Source organism: Theropithecus gelada, chromosome 2, assembly GCF_003255815.1.
Source record: "Theropithecus gelada isolate Dixy chromosome 2, Tgel_1.0, whole genome shotgun sequence".
NCBI classification, from domain to species: Eukaryota; Metazoa; Chordata; class Mammalia; order Primates; family Cercopithecidae; genus Theropithecus; species Theropithecus gelada.
In genome coordinates, this window is record NC_037669.1 from 136917308 (window position 1) to 136937143 (window position 19836).

Sequence of the window (19836 nt, forward strand, 5' to 3'; positions counted from 1 at the left end):
CTGACTGGGAGGATTTGGACTGCATGGATGTCAGCAGTGACCATGGTGGACTGAACATGGAAGCTATTCTCTAATTTCTATGCCTGTGTGATGATTTCAGATTCCAGAATAACCCTGAAAGAGCACGTTGAAAAGTCACTGAAAGTAAATGGCTCATCTCCTAGCTTGGTCTAAGAGCTCAGAGTTTGGCTTAACTTGATTAAAAAAAAATGTCCATTTCTTACATCTGAAATATTGAAAAACACATTCACTCTTTGGACCATGTGAGAGTACAAGGAGAAGTCTGCAGTTTGCAAACCAGAAGACGGCCCTCACCAGAACCCGATCATGCTGGCACCCTGATCTTAGACTTCCAATCTCCAGAACCGTGAGAAATAAATTTCCATTGTTCATAAGCCAAAAAAAAAAAAATTCACTTCTATAATGTAGTCAAAAGTGACTGTGTAGGAATCAAAAGAGCTTAGAAATTAGGAATTTGCATTGGTCTTTAGTCTTTCAGGTTGTGGAACTCAAGGATTCTTTATGTTAGAGAGGAGCTTTGATTTATTCATGCAACCTTCTTCCCAATTCAGGATGCCTAGGTACTGGCTAAAGACAGTCATCCTGACATCCTGGGCATTCCTCACACTGGGGAGCAAGCTCCCTGGTTGACCAGGTAAGCCACGAGTCATTGACTGGAAGAGCTGCAAGTTTTTTTTTTTTTTTTAATTAATTTTTTTCCAAAGGATTCTGTCTTAGATTTAATCATATGGGAACAAGTACTTCAGTAAAAATGTCCAAACCCACTACTTAATTTTATATTTTTCTTAAAAAGTATTTTTAGGATTTATATTTATAAATCTCAAAATTAAGTTAAAACAACAAACAAAAAAACACCTCAAAGAAAAGTCTTCAGACAACACTGCGGAGAGTGGGCACTGCAGAAACACTCAGCCTGCTGTGCACTCAGCTCTCCACGCCCGCTCTGCCCATCCTCTCTCCATCCAAAGACTCTACTTAATCTGATCCTGAACAGGTCAACAACACACGAGGGCTTCACTTACTTTCTTAGTTAATGTTTGGTGTTGATGACATCAAATCTTTGAATAGATCATCTATTTTTTTCTGAGATAGGGTCTCCCTCTGTCACTCAGGCTGGCGTGCAGTGGTGCGATCATGACTCACTGCAGCCTTGACCTCCTGAGTTCCAGTGATCCTCCTGCCTCAGCCTCCCAAGTAGCTGGGACTACAGGCATGTACCACCAGGCCTGGGCAATTTTTTTGTTTTTAATAGAGATGAGGTCCCACTATGTCACCCAGGTTGGTCTTGAACTCCTAAGCTCAAGTGATCCTCCCTCCTTAGCCTCCCAAAGTGCTGGAATTAACAGGCATGAGCGACTGTACCAGGCCTAGATAATCTATTTTGAAAAGTGAATACATTATTAATAAAATACATTTTTTCTAAGAGTGAGATCGTATTACATGAATTATCTTCTGTTATTAGAAGATATGTACATGAATTTCATGCTGTATAAAACTGTGTACTTGTGTTTCTACTAACAGAAGATAATAAAGCTTTTATTGATGATTTCTTAAGGTGATTTACTTGAAATTTTTACTTTATTATGTAAAATAACTCATTGTACTGCTGATGTTCTTGGCCTTGGCAAACAGTTACTTGTATTAAAAACATCTAAGAGATTTGGCATTGTGACCAAGAATGGACTTTATATACTATCTGACTATTCTTGCGTACTACAACTGGACTTCTGAATTACTGTGTGCAATTAATGGGTCCTCGGACAACCTTTTGTTAATTCTTGTAAATGAATGACTTAGCTACAAAGTTAACTGGTTTCATTCAGGAATAAGCTATCCAATCTTCACCATTAACTAATTTTTATGGTTCTTTCAAAGCAAAGTCATATTGATGAGTGTATGTTCTGCTATACATTCATAAAGAAATTAATGCTGGAATAGATTTCTAGTTATCAGCTAAAGATTGGAGGGGCTAATATAAATTCTACAAAACTCACTAAAATCTATACTGATATCTATAAAATATCAGGAACCAATGCTAATATTGAAGGGAAATTGAAGAAACAGAAGAATTTCAAAGAGGGCTTATTAGCCTGCTAAATTACAGAGTTATGAAGGAACAAAATAGCCTTATTAGTTGAACATGTCTATATAAAACACTAGACAAAATATTCCTTCAAAAATATTAGAAATTAAGCTTTGAAAAACATTTCTTACTTTGCTAGTGGTGTCAGTTCTAAAAAGTGCCCTTTCTTCTTGACTGAAAGATAAGGTTGAGCAATCTAAGCACTTAAATCAGTTTGTCTGTTTGGACTTGCTTTACAAAATTATCAGACCCTTACATATCGCATAGAAAATTACATCTAAATAATTTTAGAAACATATTTATAGATTACATATAAATATTATAATAACCATTCCCTGAAATGACGATAGATGGCTAACCATAAACTGCATTTCCAAAATGAAGTCAGTATTTAAATTACAGATTCAATTTCTAGACTACTAAAAGAAAAATGTTTTTGGCTTACATACCATTTAATTTTAACCACATGTTTTCTGAGCTAATCAAAATGGAGGAATTAGGGAACTAAAGGCAGGCAATACAATAATAGGAAAGAAAACTAGGAAAGAAACAAACACACAGAAAAACCTTAATAAAAGCCAAAATAAATCAAAAAGCATCACAATTGATATAAGAATAAATAGCTCCACAGAATAAATTAATAAACAGTAAAAGCATAACTAATAATCATAAAGTAGTCTGTGCCATCAAAATTTTTTAAAAGGTTAGGTTTTTTTTTTCAGGATATTGTTTTAAGGTAGGAAGGCAGAAATATATTTTTAATAAAGAAATTTTAATCCAGTTGTTAAGATAAAAATGTTAATACTTAAAAGAGACAAATTTTACCTATCAAAACTTAATTTGCAACCTCTCATTCTCTGAGGATGGTAGATATACCAGGTATTACAATAATATTACTGAAATTCACCTAGATTTTTATGGACATCTGTTTTAGTTTATGGAGATATGTAGGGCAAACCCTTGACAAATTAGGTTGTATGGTGGTTTGTATGAGCTTATAAATGCTAGCTGCTATCCTTAGAATTAGATTCTTATATCTTAACTTCTAAAGTTTATTTTAAAGAACATAAATAAAGCTTTAGTCAGGAAGACTAAAATAACAATAGGTTAGACATAGCAAATACGGTTTTATAGACGCAGCTTTGTATCAAGCGTATTTTGCTTTTTGTTTTAATACTATGGCTGTTTAAATATAAGGTTACAAATATCTAATTCAGAAATATTTCTATATAACCACTAAGCACAATTCTTAAATAGCAACTCGGTATCTATTAGTTTTTAGAGTTCTTTAAAAAATATGTTTTACTTTGTACAGCCAGGAAATGGTCTGTTTCCAAAACTAAATGTAAGCTCAATCTTTTGCCAAGAAAATCTCCTTACCTCCAGAGAAAATAATAATTTCCTTGACAAAAGGTTGGCATTCCATTTACCCTTAAAACACACACACACACACACACACACACACACACACACACACACACACAATTGTTATGAATGAAAAATAGTCGATGAGGGATCTTTGGAACCAGAACAACAATAAAAACTTAAATATACAAATAATTTAATTTATTTATAGCAAAATATTGTTTTCAGTTTAAAATTGGAGCTAGAAAACAGTTATATTCTTATCTATGTTTTACTTAACCACTGATCAGTTACTAACATTCTGAAATGTGCAGAACATAAGAAATGAGCACCAAAACGGCCTTGACTGATAGGGAACTATTGCAAAATACATAAGAATTCTTATTCTGTTCATAACTCTTGTCTACAAATAATCCTAGTATGAACTTTCAAACACACACACACAACATAGGCTCTTCATTTATATTAACGTTAATCCTCTAGCAACTCTCATGATAATTTAATCCTCATTTTACATATCAAGAAACTGAGGCACAGAGGTTACATTAACGCTAGTAAATAGTGAAGCCATGGTTGGAACTCAAGTGTTTCTTACTTCAAAGCTTAAGTTCACTTTAGTAAAGAAAAAGACAACTTTAAAAAAATTAAAAGTTTCTTGAATAAACCACAGTGGGAATTAATCCAGTCACTTTTGTTGCTCATTACCTATAAAGCAGTTAATTTGAATATCTTAGCAGAGCTAAAGTTAGTTTGGATTTTTTTTTTTTTTTTTTTTTTTTTTTTTTTTGAGACGGAGTCTCGCTCTGTCGCCCAGGCTGGAGTGCAGTGGCCGGATCTCAGCTCACTGCAAGCTCCGCCTCCCAGGCTTACGCCATTCTCCTGCCTCAGCCTCCCGAGTAGCTGGGACCACAGGCGCCCGCCACCTCGCCCAGCTAGTTTTTTGTATTTTTTAGTAGAGACGGGGTTTCACCGTGTTCGCCAGGATGGTCTCGATCTCCTGACCTCGTGATCCGCCCGTCTCGGCCTCCCAAAGTGCTGGGATTACAGGCTTGAGCCACCGCGCCCGGATTACAGAGATAATAGGCATACCATAAGCAATTATTGAGTGAATGAATATTGAAAGAAATGTTAAGGCAAATACTAGATGATTATGATAATGTTGATGATGACAATGATGATACTAACAAGCTGAGTAAATTCTTTAATTTTTAAATGAGCTACTTTATTGTTTCATAACTGAATATGTTTTTCTCCATAATTGAATGTGTTTTTTTCCCAAGAGTAAATGATCTGGGCAGTATGCTTACATTCATTTTATGTAGACCTTTTGAAATTTAGCCCATTAGTTCTCTTTTTTTTTTTTTTTTTTTTGAGACGGAGTCTCGCTCTGTCGCCCAGGCTGGAGTGCAGTGGCGCGATCTCGGCTCACTGCAAGCTCCACTTCCCGGGTTCACGCCATTCTCCTGCCTCAGCCTCCCGAGTAGCTGGGACTACAGGCGCCCACAACCGCGCCCGGCTAATTTTTTGTATTTTTAGTAGAGACGGGGTTTCACCGTGGTCTCGATCTCCTGACCTTGTGATCCGCCCGCCTCGGCCTCCCAAAGTGCTGGGATTACAGGCGTGAGCCACCGCGCCCTGCCCATTAGTTCTCTTTTGTTCTCAAATTCCATTTTCCAACTACCCTACACATTTTTTAGGTTTTTTTTTTTTAAACTTTCTTGCCTGAGAGGTGTTGTTGATCAGCAAATGAGTGACTAAGTGTTCTAGTATATGGGAAAGGGGTAGCGTTAGGAATTCAGTTCTTAAACAAATACATAGGATCTGCGATTTAACATTCAAATGTTGGTTAGAAGGACTCTCTTCAATCATTGTTCTCTTAGATTTTCTAATTTGGGAAGAACTTTAACTTCTTCTAGATCTTGCCAAGAAAATCTCCTTACCTCCAGAGAAAATAATAATTTCCGTGACAAAATGTTGGCATTCCATTTACCCTTAAAACACACACACACACATACACACACACACTTCTGTTGTTACGAATGAAAAATAGTCGATGAGGGATCTTTGGAACCAGAACAACAATAAAAACTTAAATATACAAATAATTTTCTACCCTGTAGAGCATTTTTCTCTCACATCCTTGATGGGCTGTTCTGACCTCTGCTTCAATGTACTCTCTCCTGAAGCTTTGGGAATAATGCTATTCCATATTGAAAAACCTCTAATTAATTAGTAGGAAGTTTTCCTTTATGTTGAAATTTTTCTTCGCAATTTGGAGCTCATTTGGCCTGGGCCTAAACCATTCACAGCCTCTTAGAAATGTCTTTGTGCTAGCTTTAAATTGAGCCATTGTTCTGAGACGACATCTTTGTTGGAATAGATCAAGCCCTGGGCCTCATACATTCTAAGGAATTATAATTATCGTAGATTCGAAGAAAGAGAGCGGCCAAGGCGATGCTTATGTAGAATGCTCTAATGTGTTCTCTCGATCCTATCTGTGACTCTCAAACAAACAAACAAACAAACAAACAAAAAGCACTGAATTTCCCAGTGTAAAAGAATCAGAGTTAGAAAAGTCTAAATTCCAAATGTGGAAGCAATGGACCCAATATAAGAGCACCTTGATTGCTGTTCATACTCACGCACCTGAAATTGCCTGGACTGTGCACATCTGTTTTAATGGAGTTGACTGCATACTCTGGCCTATAGGTTCCACACCACACCTAGAGATAGGAATAGGAAAAGCAAAGCATGTACTCAGATTCAATCAAGGATTATTTGTTTGAGCAAGTTGAGGGGAGGGAGAAAACTTAAATTGGAATTCTGCATTCCTCAACCATTCTCTCTTCAAATAATGGTCAATGAAAGGCAACCAGGAACATAGTTATTTATCATTAATATGATCCAACAGTCTATTATAAACAATGAAAGTGAATCAAGTCAAATGCTCTGCCACAATTGATTAAAACAAGGGAATTCAGCATGTGACATCTAACTTACTGTGAAATTATAACTCAAAATGGTTTTCATATCTATCAATCAAGAAAGACACAATACCTGTGCAAAGTTCAAGAAGAATAGTTGTTTGTGATTTAGGTCAAGTCCAGGAAGTAATTTTTCTTCACCATTCTTTTTAACATAATTCTGATAGGCCTAGGCAGTTGATAAAATAGAAAAACAATAATTATAATTCCTAAGGTTATATATATAAACCTATGTAAAAGATCTTGTCACCAAGTAATTAATATTTTATATTAAAATCACCCTAATAATACATTTAGTTATGGTAAGCTACAGCTATTTTATGGATTAGAAAGGCAAATCAAATTTATTTACAAATGCTCTGAAAAGAACAAGATACTGATTAGTAGATGACAAGAGCCTGGTACATGTTAGGTGATCAATAAATGCCAATTGAATGAATGGATGACCTAAATAAGTGATGAAAAACTTATCTAAATGTTGTTTTATAAATTGATGAATAAGACCAGTCAGGACAAATGAATTGCCAAGGAAGTCTATAATTGCTACATTTAACTTAGTTACTACTCTCTCAGCAAAATAGACTCACCAGACTAAGTTCGAGTGACTCTTGCCAAGTCAAAGGGTTCTCTTGAGATCCCTTAGAGGCCTAGTCTCCTATGAGTCTGAGGACAATAATATGCAACTATTCTCGTCTTTTGAAGACAGGACAAAATGGACAAAGCCTCAGGTACATTTCAAGGAAAATATTTAGGTAATTTGAATATCAAAAAGTGCTCTTAATTCTTAAAGATTTATGTGCACTACTGAAAAAAATGAGTTTTCCTCTACTAAATAAACTTTTAAAAGGAATTAATAATAATCGTTCTGAGATGTGTCATTTCCAATTTAATACAAAGGAAGGTGACCAACTAGATGAGCAGAAGATATATTTCATTTCTGCCACTTACCATCAACATAGACTTACTGAACCTCTACTATGTAACTAACAATGCTGGGGATATGGGAAAGGCTTGCACCTGCTCCCTCTTAGAGAGCTTGCAATCTAGCAGGGGACAAGGTATTACATGTTAAGAATTTACATATTTTCAATGTAATAAAATATTTGCACAATTGTCATTTGCATCATCGTTACAATTCTGTACTTGCTCTAGGTAAGGATCTCCATGGAAGTACTATCAATCCCAACTTTGGCTGGATTTTATAGCAGTGATTCTCAATCTGGCTGTGTATTAGAATCACCATGGGAATATTGAGTGCCAATGCCTTCCACTTCCAGTCAAGATGGAGTGATAGGGACTGGATTTAACTTCTTGCTGAAACAACTAAATGACAAACAAAATATTTAAAATAATGGTTTGTGTAACACTGAACATCAGGCAAAAGGAGAATGACCCCTGAGAGATGTTAAACATTACTTTCAGTGAGTCCTATCGCTGCTGAGCTTATTGTCCTGAGAGTTTTCAGGCCACATCATAGGAGAAAACCAGTCAGAGCTGGGGAGACTCCTTGAATTGAGGAGAAGGAGCTGAGAGTTCAGGGACACCAAGAACAGGTTACTAAAGAGGAGAAAGCTACACAAAAAGAGAACCTCAGAGATTACAGATGGCTATCCTCAAGCATTCAGCTTAGTCTTAATCTGAAGACGTGTGTGAGCAAAATACTCAATGCTAGGAAAACAATATCCCAAAAGGACTAGAGATAACAATTTATGGTACTTACATAGGACAAGAATGGAAACCCCCAAGATTCACAGAGTAGATTCTTATCTCAGCAGTTGAGAATAATGTGCCTAGACTGAACACTGCCCCCATCTCAACGAATATTACAAAAGCAAGACCCAAAAGGATCAAACCATTTTCCAGGAATTTAACTGTATCCTAGAATAAAGCTCAAGAATATGTATAGGAACAGGCCGGGGGCCGTGGCTCATGCCTGTAATCCCAGCACTTTGGGAGGCCGAGACGGGCAGATCATGAGGTCAGGAGATCGAGACCATCCTGGCTAACACAGTGAAACCCCGTCTCTACTAAAAATACAAAAAACTAGCCGGGCGAGGTGGCGGGTGCCTGTAGTCCCAGCTACTCGGGAGGCTGAGGCAGGAGAATGGCATAAACCCGGGAGGCAGAGCTTGCAGTGAGCTGAGATCCCACCACTGCACTCCAGCCTGGGCAACAGAATATGTATAGGAACAAAAGAACATCCAGCACCCAAAGAAGTAAAATGTTGTCAGGCACAGTGGCTCACGCCTGTATTCCCAACACTTCAGGAGGCCAAGGCAGGTGGATCGCTTGATGTTCAGGAGTTTGAGAGCAGCCTGGCCAACATGGCAAAATCCCATCTCTACTACAAATACAATAATTAGCCAGGCATGGTGGCACACGCCTGTAATCCCAATTACTTGGGAGGCTGAGGCAGGAGAATCGCTTGAACCCAGGAGGCAGAGGTTGCAGTGAGCCAAGTTCATGCCACTGCACTCCAACCTGGGCAACAGAATGAGACTCCATCTCCAAAAAAAAAAAAAAAAAAAAGACAAAATGCAAAGTGTCTGGCATTGAGTAAAAAAATTGCTAAGCATTCAAAGCAGCAGCAATCTACCATGTCCCTGGAACTGGCTGGACTTATTCTTTTGGAAACCTGTAGCTGACTTAATCTTCCAAGCTTCACACTCTGATCATCTCTGGTCACTGCCAAATTGCACGCCCCATCAGTCACCTCTTCCTCCACTTCTCTGGTGTTCCCCTTCCCTAACCCAACCATTGATTTTCTCCTCCTCCACTCTAATCCAAACATTTCTATAATGAACAAATGATTCTACATCCTCATTTTCTCCACGGATCATTCCATCCATCCTTGTCTTAGAGAAGCCTAGTTCTAGCCTAGGAACAACTTGTTCCTTGTGACATCTCAAGTAGACACTGCTCGTTCTCCTACATATGGGCTACTTCATAGTTGAGAAAAACACTCAAAATCATCCTCATTCCTCTTTGTTGCTTCCTAGACCATCATTCCTCCACCCTTTTATGAAATTCCCTGCTTTTTCTTATGCACATGGCATCTACTAGATTCTTTTTTAACCCTTGCTCAGATCCTCAAATAATGACCTTTTATAAAGCATTCACTGCATTATCTCCAGCTCTTAGAATAGTGCCAAACCTATTAAGCCTCAATGAATATGTATTGAACGCAAGAATGAATGGAAGGCTAAATGGGATTCTAAGCGATGCTCCACTGATAATAGTCTTCTGTGTATAATAGTGTGATTGACTACAAGGTCATGTGCTGGAACCATATCACATCAGTCCCTTACTGTATTATATGTGAACTATGGTTTAATATGCCTGTGGTTTACATTGATTTTTGTTCCCAAATGCTACTTCACCTGCAACAAAACTGAAGGTCCTGTTTCTTATATTGGTCAATGACCCTGATATAACCCTTCTTATGGGACATCTCTTCTAAAAAACATCATTTCAGATATTATTTCTTAGAAAAATGTTGCCTCCTTTGTGAACCTGCTATCTGCTCATTTCAGTTGATATAATATTCCATGTTTTCTTTTCTTCTCGGCTCTTTGCAAACTTAAGTGTTCAGCTCTGTCACATCAATGTATTCACCCTTACGGTTAGCATATTCACAACTCTTTCTCCTCATATTTTTTTCCATTTTCTATTCATCTTTTATTGCTTATATTATATGAGTTTCTTTTTTTGCAAAAGGTTGTAAATGAATTATTAAATATGAGAAACAGTCTAAATCACTAAAATGGAAAGAAAATCTTTTTACTTACTCTGTATGCTTGACCAATACCTCCATTATCAGCAATGTTTTCTCCCAGTGTATTAATTCCATTGAGCTGTTAAAAAAGACACTTTATTAGGATTGTTTTAAAAAAAAACCACCAGTAATACACTTAAGATTGAACGTGTCTAAAACTTTTCAAGAAAATGCTAATGACATACGTGCTGTCCACCTGCCAGGTCCCAGGAAAAGTTTCCGTACTGATACACCATGCACTGGGATTGCTCTTTAAAGTTACTTGCAGACTGTTGAGTCCACCAGTCAACCAGGTCTCCATCTTTGTTAAAGTTTCTGCCTATAACATATTTATTTAAGTAAAATGGGAACTCATTGCAACAAGAATTATAAGATATCTTTAATTCAAAGTGCAAGGACTGAAATACTGCTGTGTGACAGAACATTAAATTAGGCAGACAATGAGAGAAACTGTCATCCCTCCTCATCACAGAGTTGGCAAAGCCTGGACTGCCAGAGCTTTCTTTGCTGATGTGTCTCAGCAATGACCCAGACATTTCACCCATTTGGCTCTTGATATCTCAGAAGAGGCCGCCAGACAAAATATTCCTGAAGTTATGCCTTGTTCTGTTGAATGGTTTTTACCTGACCCAAGTCTGTTTACTTTGATATTTTGAGATTTTTTAAATGGTCAACATTTTTATTCTGGCATTTTTATATTCCTGGACCCTTCATAGGACACTGTGGACTCATAGTTTGCCTCTACCTTGAGCACACACAAAAGTCTTTTTCTCCTGTAGCTTCCCTGCCAATCATAAATTACATCGATCTTTCTCCCTTTTGAGCTCCAATTGCATTTATATGTATCACGTGTTTTGACACTTAATATTACCATTTTTTTCATATTTGTCTATGATGTAGTGATTAAGAAAAAGGCTATGTAGCCAACCTACTTGAACACACCTCCTGGTTCCACCAGTTCCTATCTTTGTATCTTTGGGCACATCTTTCATGTGCTTTTATTTTTTTCTACTTGGAAAACAGAAACAGTATTAGAACCTACCTGTAAAGACTGTTGCATAGTTTGAGTTAATAGACACTTAGTAAGTCTTTTTAAGAATTCTAACATTCCTGTCTCTTTTTCTTTCTCTGGCTCTCTAAAATGGGGATTATTTTCTCTTTATTGTTCTCTTTCTACTTTCTTTCCATTTGTGAACGAAATTTGTCATAGATTTAACTATCACCTCTTTACTATTTCATGTCTTTATTCCTCTCAGGAATTCAGCTTTGATTGAAACTCTAAATTGATTTTGCCATTTAGGGTGGCATTTAAGTGCTTGTTTGCAAAGACTTGAACTAGGTAGTAGGTACAAGATGAAAAAAAATAAAAAAAAGTCTCTGACCCAAAGCAGCTTAAGAGTCTTATGAGCACTTGCAGAGACAATATTTTCTGATTTTACATCTGATTTTAAGACGTATACATGCAGCCTGTCTTTTAAGAGTATGACAAGACACGTCATATACAATCAGGAAACTAAGACCAAGCATTATCACTGCTGCTGACAAACACCATAGTATTTTCCCAATAGGAATATTTACTTCATTCTGCCAGAGTGTAAAGTACACATTGCTCACCTCACTATGAGAATTTTTTTGATCTCTTTTTTTTTTTTTTTTTTTTTTTTTTGAGGCCGAGTCTCGCTCTCTTCGCCCGGGTGGAGGGGAGTGGCGCGATCTCGGCTCACTGCAAGCTCCGCCTCCCGGGTTCACGCCATTCTCCTGCCTCAGCCTCCCGAGTAGCTGGGACTACAGGCGCCCACAACCGCGCCCGGCTAATTTTCTGTATTTTTAGTAGAGACGGGGTTTCACCGTGGTCTCGATCTCCTGACCTTGTGATCCGCCCGCCTCGGCCTCCCAAAGTGCTGGGATTACAGGCGTGAGCCACCGCGCCCGGCCTTTTTTGATCTCTTTAAGCAACAATTTAAAGGGAAAATTGAAAGTGTGGTGAAAATTAGAGAAATGATACATGTTTGAATAAATGTAGCTTTGTAGTAATAAATTATAATAACTCTTAATCAAATTTATGAGCATATGCCTTAGCCAAAGGAAAATGTCAACTGCACTTTACCATTGTCATCAAAGCCATGGGTGATTTCGTGTCCTATGACCATGCCGATGCCCCCATAGTTCAATGAGTTGGACTGCTGGGCACTAAAGAAGGGGGGCTGCAGAATGCCGGCTGGGAAGACTACAAGGAGAGAAGATAGTTAGAGATTATTTGTGGCATAATTTTTTAAAAATTTGTATTTTCTTAGAGACAGTCCTCCCTCCTCAGCCTCCTGAGTAGCTGGGACTACAGGTGCATGCCACCATGGCATTATTAAGTGATGGCAGGCTTGGGGTTGGCTTTGTGCTAGCTAAGCTGCTGTTCACAATGTCAGTTTCACTTAGTTATGTACAAAAATCTTCTGTAATAGAAGCCAATGCAGGCATTTTATTATGGATGACAACAGAGTTCACCCTGAAGTGGGGCTATAATCTGTGATTTATCATCATGATTCACTTTACAATCTCTTTTAAGATTGTTTTGTGCTCTAAGGAGTTTGGAGCAAAGGGAACTAGTAACCTTCTTTCAGAAGGTTCTTTCCCCCTTATAAATACTTGGAAGAAATAGTTACTCAATAACACCAGTATTATTTTTAATGTTATCGAAGAAATTGTATCCATTTACAATAATATCTTAAATAAACATTGCCCCTCAATTAGATAGAGGCATACCTCTATCACACAACCTTACCTTATTTTCATCAAGGCACTTATGACTACCTCATATTCTATTTATTTCTTTATGATCACAGTCCTTCCTTTTCCTGTCTGCCCCAATCCTACTCCAGGTCCTCAAGTATTAGCCCTTGGAGAGCAGAGATTTGTGTGTCTGTACATACATTTGTTTATGTTTTAATTTCATACATTTTTCTAGTTCATTATCTAAATGCCTAAAATTGAACAATACCTAAAACTAGAATAGTACCTGGAACATTAACAGTGCTCAGGAAATGTGTTGAATCAATGAATAATCAATGATAAATAAATGAATGATCACCTTAACTTACTAATGTGTTCTAAAGAGTTTAGTAAATTAATAAATGAACAGCAGTTTTCAATATGTCTACTCTGACATCTGCATTAACTTGCTAACTTCCTCCATTCAGATGTCTCACAAACGTGTTATATTTAATGTGTCAAACATCAAATTCATTTTCCCCTCTAGGCCCTCACTCTGTATTTTTTCTGCTAATGGCACTTGAAGGGTCTCTATCAGCAAAAGTAAATGTTTCTATTTATCTTAGATGCCTCCTTTCTTTTACAGTCTTTTACAAGTCCGCTTAGGCAGAGGCTGGGTGAGGTGGCTTTCAGGAGCATCTTTATCTCCTCCTGTCAGTATTACTGTCCACACATACTCTCATTCCTTGTCTCAGGAATGACTGAATTTCCTGATCAGTCTCCCACTTTCTGTCTCACCCAACTGTAATCTATTCTAAATCGAATCTACTCTCTGAAACTATCCTGCAACCAGATTAAAGACAAATCTGGGCATCATCACTCTCCTGCTAAAAGTCTTTGGAAGGCTTACCATTGCTCGCTAGCTAAACACATCTTTCTGGCCTATGGCTCCAGGGTCCTCTCCCCTCTCCACTTCCATCATATCCCGTATCCTCTTATAATATAAACTCTGATGAAATATATTTCACTATTCCTGAAATATGCTAATAATATGTCTTAAATACTAATAAAAGATGGAGATTATCTTCCCTTGGAATACACTTCCCCTGTTTAATAAAATTTTGGGTCATGTTATTTAGAGGTCATTAATCTTTGATCTTAGAAAGAAATTAGAATTAAATTAATTAAATGTTCATAGTTTAGTAATTCCATCTTTAATGGCTTAAAACTCTAGTATACACTGAATAACTGAAACATTATTTTCTGTAATAAAAAAAAAAAAAACCTTCAGTATCAACACCTATTAAATGCAAAGCCCTGGGTCATTGCTATGCAGGACATTAAGAATATAAAAGAAGGGCCCTGACCTTAAGATTTTTAAGATCTAGTTAACACAGAGTAGCACATGTTATTTCTTTATCTTTCAGGTGTACTGAACACAATATAACCTCACATGGGCTTCAGGGATAAATATTAGATATTTACAGAGAAGACTTCAAAGTATCTGAGCAATTTAATTGCTCTCCAGACCTCTACAAAAATTTGGAAAGTTGCCATAACATTCAAATGACACAACAACAAAAAAGTACTTTTGTCCTTAGAGAATTTTGATGAAAGTTATACCTCACGTGTAGCAGCCTGAGCTAAACGGAGCCATGAAATTATTTTTAGCCTAAAGCATAAAAATTATGTGCAGTACTTTATTAACTTAAAGTGAATGCTATCTCCCACACTATGTACTTTGATTAAAATCCACCCATTATATAAAATGCGGTTATGAAACGTGCTATCAAGACTAAATATTAACTATAAAGATCCTGCTGCTTTAATCATGTCCTGATATGCCATCCTTCAGGCAAGTGATAAGACTTTTATGGTTCTTATTAAATATTAGTCTTCAAGTTCAACTTTGCTAATTATGACCTCCTTTTTTACTTTGTCAGCTAAATCTCTGTAAGGAGGATTTTCCCCATTAGCCTTACTGCTGTTACCTAGTAGGTGTCACAACTGTTGTTTATAACCAACTGCTTAGTTGTGCATTTTTTATGTTCACGATTGTCAACAAGGTAGTTAATTAAATAAGCCATTGGGCCATGAAGCAAAGACTGTGTCTCCTCTTTCCCCCGCCTTTTTTTTTTTTTTTTTTTTTGCCTCCCCAACACAACTTTATTTTTTGAAGGCTGCTAGCAATTCAATTTTGTAATATTTCATATAAAGCCTAAGGCAGCAATTGAGTAATTGTTTTTGGTGCAAATTAATTAAACATTTTTTTTTTCTTTTGACACAGGGTCTTACTCTGTCATCCAGGCTGAAGTGCAGTGGTGTGACCTTGGCTCACTGCAACCTCCACCTTTCAGGCTCAAGAAATCTTCCCACCTCAGCCTCTCAAGTAGCTGAGACCACAGGCGTGCACCACCATGCTCAGTTAATTTTTTTTGTAGTTTTTGGTAGAGACAGGGTTTTACCGTGTTGCCCAGGCCAGTATCAACTACTTAGCTCAAGCAATCAGCTCACCTCAGCTTTCCAAAGTACTGGGATTACAGGCATGAGTCACCATGCATAGCCGAAACATTCTTTTTATATTAAATGGAGTAATAATATGTTTGGAAACTGTCTTAATTTTCAAGCCTGAAAATAAAACTCCTAAGAATAAATAAGGCAATTTAGAACATTTAACTATCTCAAGGTATTTATATTCGACACAGGCTGAACACACTAAAGAACTTATATATTTGAGAAATTTAAAAAAATGATTTAAAAGATTCTGCAATTTTAATGGAAAAGGAGAATACATTCAATCATTTCCTTGACTGAGATTTTAAGGTTTAATACGATGACTGAACAGCACCTAGAACTTACAGAGAACCATATGACAAAATATTGAAGTGCAGCTTTCCTAATGTCATGGTATGGAGGCCTTCTAGAGCTCCATGAAGTAAACATGCAAGGAAGAGGAACAGTGGATTAAGCACTTTTAGTTTGCCTTCTTTCTTGGAAATTGACTTTTTTTGTTGATATGAAGATGTAGGAATGCATACAACTTGGAATGTAGTCTACATGTGTGAGTTCTAACAAAATAGTGAAAACTGAATTAAGAAGTAGAAATTATTGATACGAGTAAGTCTCTGTATAACAAAACAAGTGCTTTTTTTTTAACATAACAACATAAAATGACCAATCCCATGAGAAAGTGTATGCAATCTAATCTGGAGTATTTGTCTGTCTATGTGTGTGTGTGTGGAGGGAGGGACTCACTTATGGTGGAACATGCTATTCTATACCAATCCTAATTTTATAATGGACATTATCCCAAATCCATTAAGACAGTGTTGAAGAAGACATGTATATAGGTATGTATGTGTGTATTTATATTCATATACACATTTGTTTTTCTTTTCTTTTTGTTTTTTTTTTGAGACACAGTTTTGCTTTGTCACCCAGGCTGGAGTGCAGTGGTGCGATCTCAGCTCATTGCAACCTCTGCGTTTGGGTTCAAGCGATTCTCGTGCCTCAGCCTTCTGAGTAGCTGGGATTACAGGCAACCACCACCACAGTAGGCTAATTTTTGTATTTTTAGTGGAGATGGGGTTTCACCATATTGGCCAGGCTGGTCTCGAACTCTTGACCTCAGGTGATCCACCCACCTTACCCTCCCAATGTGCTGGGATTACAGACGTGAGCCACCGCACCCAGACCACATACACATTCCTATCAAGAAAAAAGACGGAGATTTGACACTTCAACTATTTTTAGGTAAGACAATCCCTACTTTGAAGATTTAAATTGTCAAAGAAAAAAGGTGTACATTTCAAGGATTTCTCCTCTTTGCTGTTCATGAAGGAGACAAGCATATGAAAAGAAGTTAACAAGTTTTCTTATTTTATATTTCCATTGGATCCTTATTTTAAGGATCTTGGAAAAGATCTTTTTTATATAATTCAGAATTGTTATTATAGCTAATTTTTGATTTGCCAGAGGATTATTGTCTATTTCGTGAAATAGGCCACTATTGGGCCACTTTTACCTTCCTTTTCCTTTTTCTGTATGCTTCTTTGGTTTCAGGACATTATACTCAAAATGAAAATATTTTCAGCTCTTCTCTGATAGGGGAATCTCTGAAGTGGGCCAATTTTGAGCCACCTCCAGGGACTTGGGGTAATTCAGAATCAAACAAGGTCCTGTCTTGGCATAAATGCCTGAGCCTACTCTAGAGAAGGGCTGAAGGACTGAACATGCCAGAGTGGTCCTACTGAGGATGCATCAGCACCAGGTCCAACAGGATCCAGGGTCCTCCCTGGGCTGGACTGAAATGAAGCTGCATCCCTTAGTCTGCTCTAATGTAGCACTAAGGGGTCTAAGTTGCCTTGCTTTGACTTGGGATTCCATTGAAAGTTAACTATTCTGTTTGTCTCAGGACCCAATGAACTAGACACTGACAGAACTACTGAATATTAAAAAGAGGGCTTCAAGTGAAGACTCTCTAGAGATAAAGGCATTTTAAAACAAGATCTGAATGGTTTCAAATAATATATTATAAAGGACTGACTTCATAGGTTCTGATGAGTTGATTATTAAGCAGGTTCTGGTCTGGGCTGGGGCAATCATTTCCCTAGCCAGAAAACATTAGCTTAGACTTTGAGCTAAGTAATTTTAATCTGAGTAAACATATCTTACTTATTGTTTATATGTTATACAAAATAATCTTTTCTGGTTACTTTATATAATTCAGTTTCAGGTCATGTACCAAGGTAAATTCCAGATGGATTAAGGTTTTACTCCAAAAATAGAAATCATAAAAATACTAGAAGAAAATGTAGATAACTTCTTAACCTAACTCTTTTTAGAGTTGAAAGCAATGGGGAAAGGTATAATCAAACTTTAACATAAAAATATACAATTTATTTTAAGGTTTTTTTTAAAGCCAATGATAAATATCTTGTAAGAGTTTTTATAATTTCTAATCTAATTGCTAATAGAATTCAATAAAAATGAGGCTTACAACAGACTCTGAGATATAAGAAGAATGGTTTAGAATAATGCTGAGGTTATCTTCTCTCTTAATTCTAGACTACGTTTAGAAAGGAAGGGCAGGACTGAGTGCACCTGGAGAACTGAATGCACCTGCAGAAGCTTGCTCTACTATTTGTTTAGAATATTTCTGGCAGTACTGAATCAGTTGAGTACCTTTCTAATGCTAAAAACCCCTTGAAAAGAAAATGAGCCAATGTATGTGATAAGTGACATACGTGATCCAATGTATGTTCAAAGATGTCCAGGCCTTCCCAGGAAGAGGAAATATTTTTGTCATATTATGTCATTCAGTTATTCATCATATATGATAATTTATTCATGTATTAATCTAAGTATATGTCTGTAACAATACTATAAGTGAATATATGAAATTTTGTTCTTTTTTGATCAATTGTGGCTAGGTAAATACAATTTCATATGATTCAATCTAATATAATTGAGATTCCAACTCTCTAAAGCCCTTGGAGCCTTCCTGAATGGAGATGACATAGAATAGGATCATCTCTCACAGAGGCAGCATACAGAATTGCCAGGAGGACTAGATCTGTGAAAAGTTGGCTCTTGAAACCTTAAACCATTTTTAGAAGCTAATGAGTCCTAAAGTCAATATGACTTTATATAGATATACTCAAGGGACTTTTAAAAGGTACTTAGAAATAAAATAAAAATATTTAGAAATAAGATAAACCATTTTAGATATAAATAGGAATATTGTAAAAGAAATAAAACTACTTAACATGATTTGTACTAATCTGAATTTTCCCATTATAGTGAAAAAAGGTACACGGATGCATTTATGTTCAAGAAATGTATTCAAAAGATCAATAACTCAGCCTCAGCTGTGCTTGTTTAGAGGTACTGTAATTGGTCATACAATGCGCTACAGGTTGGGAACAATAGAGAAATATTAAATAATCATTTAAGAATACACCTTACCTATCTGATTTCTTCCTGAAGAGTAAAATGCATTGACTACAGCTGCTCCACTTATCCACCTGTAGAAAACATAAGAACTCATTACAAATGATACCGCATTATCTGATTCAACTCACTCACACAATTAAAACAATATTACTATTCCTAGATGAATCTTAACTTTCTGTTTGAAACATGATCAACAAATTAAAATTAGTTCACTAGGTGAGAGCTCATTTGAAGGCATTTCTATTTCTTGAAAAACATCAGCATATATTCAAGTCTGTAATCTTTTGTTTTATTTGCATAGATTTTTTTGGAGGCCTCTGATGTTGCAAAACCTATTCAAATGTATCACTTCAGAAATTGCAATGGGGTAACATTGTATTGAAATTTATTTAGCTTTATGTTCCTGATACTAGGTAACTATGACAACCATTCTGGAGCGGTTGACAGAATACTGAAGTGTGGGTCATTAAAACTTCAGATTCAAGTATATTAAGAATAGTTAATTCCTGGTTTACAAAGAACCTTTTTGGGAACTAAGATATCTCAAGCAGCTGTGTCAGAGTAATATGTCTCTGATTATTGCCCTTTAAAAGTATCTTCAAAAAATACAACATTCCAGCTAATTGAGCAAAGGTATATTTTTGTATGACTTTAAAACGAAACCCGGGTCATTCTTAAGTAGAGTTGTCGGTCTCTCTGTCTGTCTATACTATGTATAAAGCTCTGTATAGAACCTAGAGATTTTATAAAATACAGTTCCTGACTTTAGGAGACTCTAGTTTAGTTGAGGAGATGAGAAAAATGCATAAATAACTATAGGCTCAATGAGAAAATGGAAAACAAATGGCTCCCAGATGATAATTTGAGGGACGAGGATAGGAGCCAAAGTTCCCATGTCTCTCTGCTCAGATGTTATGAAGACTATATATTAATAATCATGTGTTAAGAAA

The 19836-nt window shown here is 36.6% G+C and overlaps 1 protein-coding gene across 8 annotated transcripts in view; it reads right to left on the minus strand.

The window, feature by feature from the left end:
* MME (membrane metalloendopeptidase) overlaps nucleotides 1-19836 on the minus strand; it is a 149870-nt gene that overhangs the window by 5798 nt on the left and 124236 nt on the right. For 7 of the 8 annotated variants that reach the window (XM_025376021.1, XM_025376023.1, XM_025376024.1 and 4 more), the window contains 6 exons: nucleotides 18899-18957; nucleotides 12336-12455; nucleotides 10414-10547; nucleotides 10242-10307; nucleotides 6527-6622; nucleotides 6116-6192 (listed from right to left, as the gene is read on the minus strand). In XM_025376021.1, the coding sequence (XP_025231806.1) occupies nucleotides 6116-6192; nucleotides 6527-6622; nucleotides 10242-10307; nucleotides 10414-10547; nucleotides 12336-12455; nucleotides 18899-18957 (552 nt within the window). Of the gene's footprint in view, nucleotides 1-6115; nucleotides 6193-6526; nucleotides 6623-10157; nucleotides 10308-10413; nucleotides 10548-12335; nucleotides 12456-18898; nucleotides 18958-19836 lie in introns of those variants that run through there. The other variant, XM_025376028.1, reaches the window with a different exon arrangement.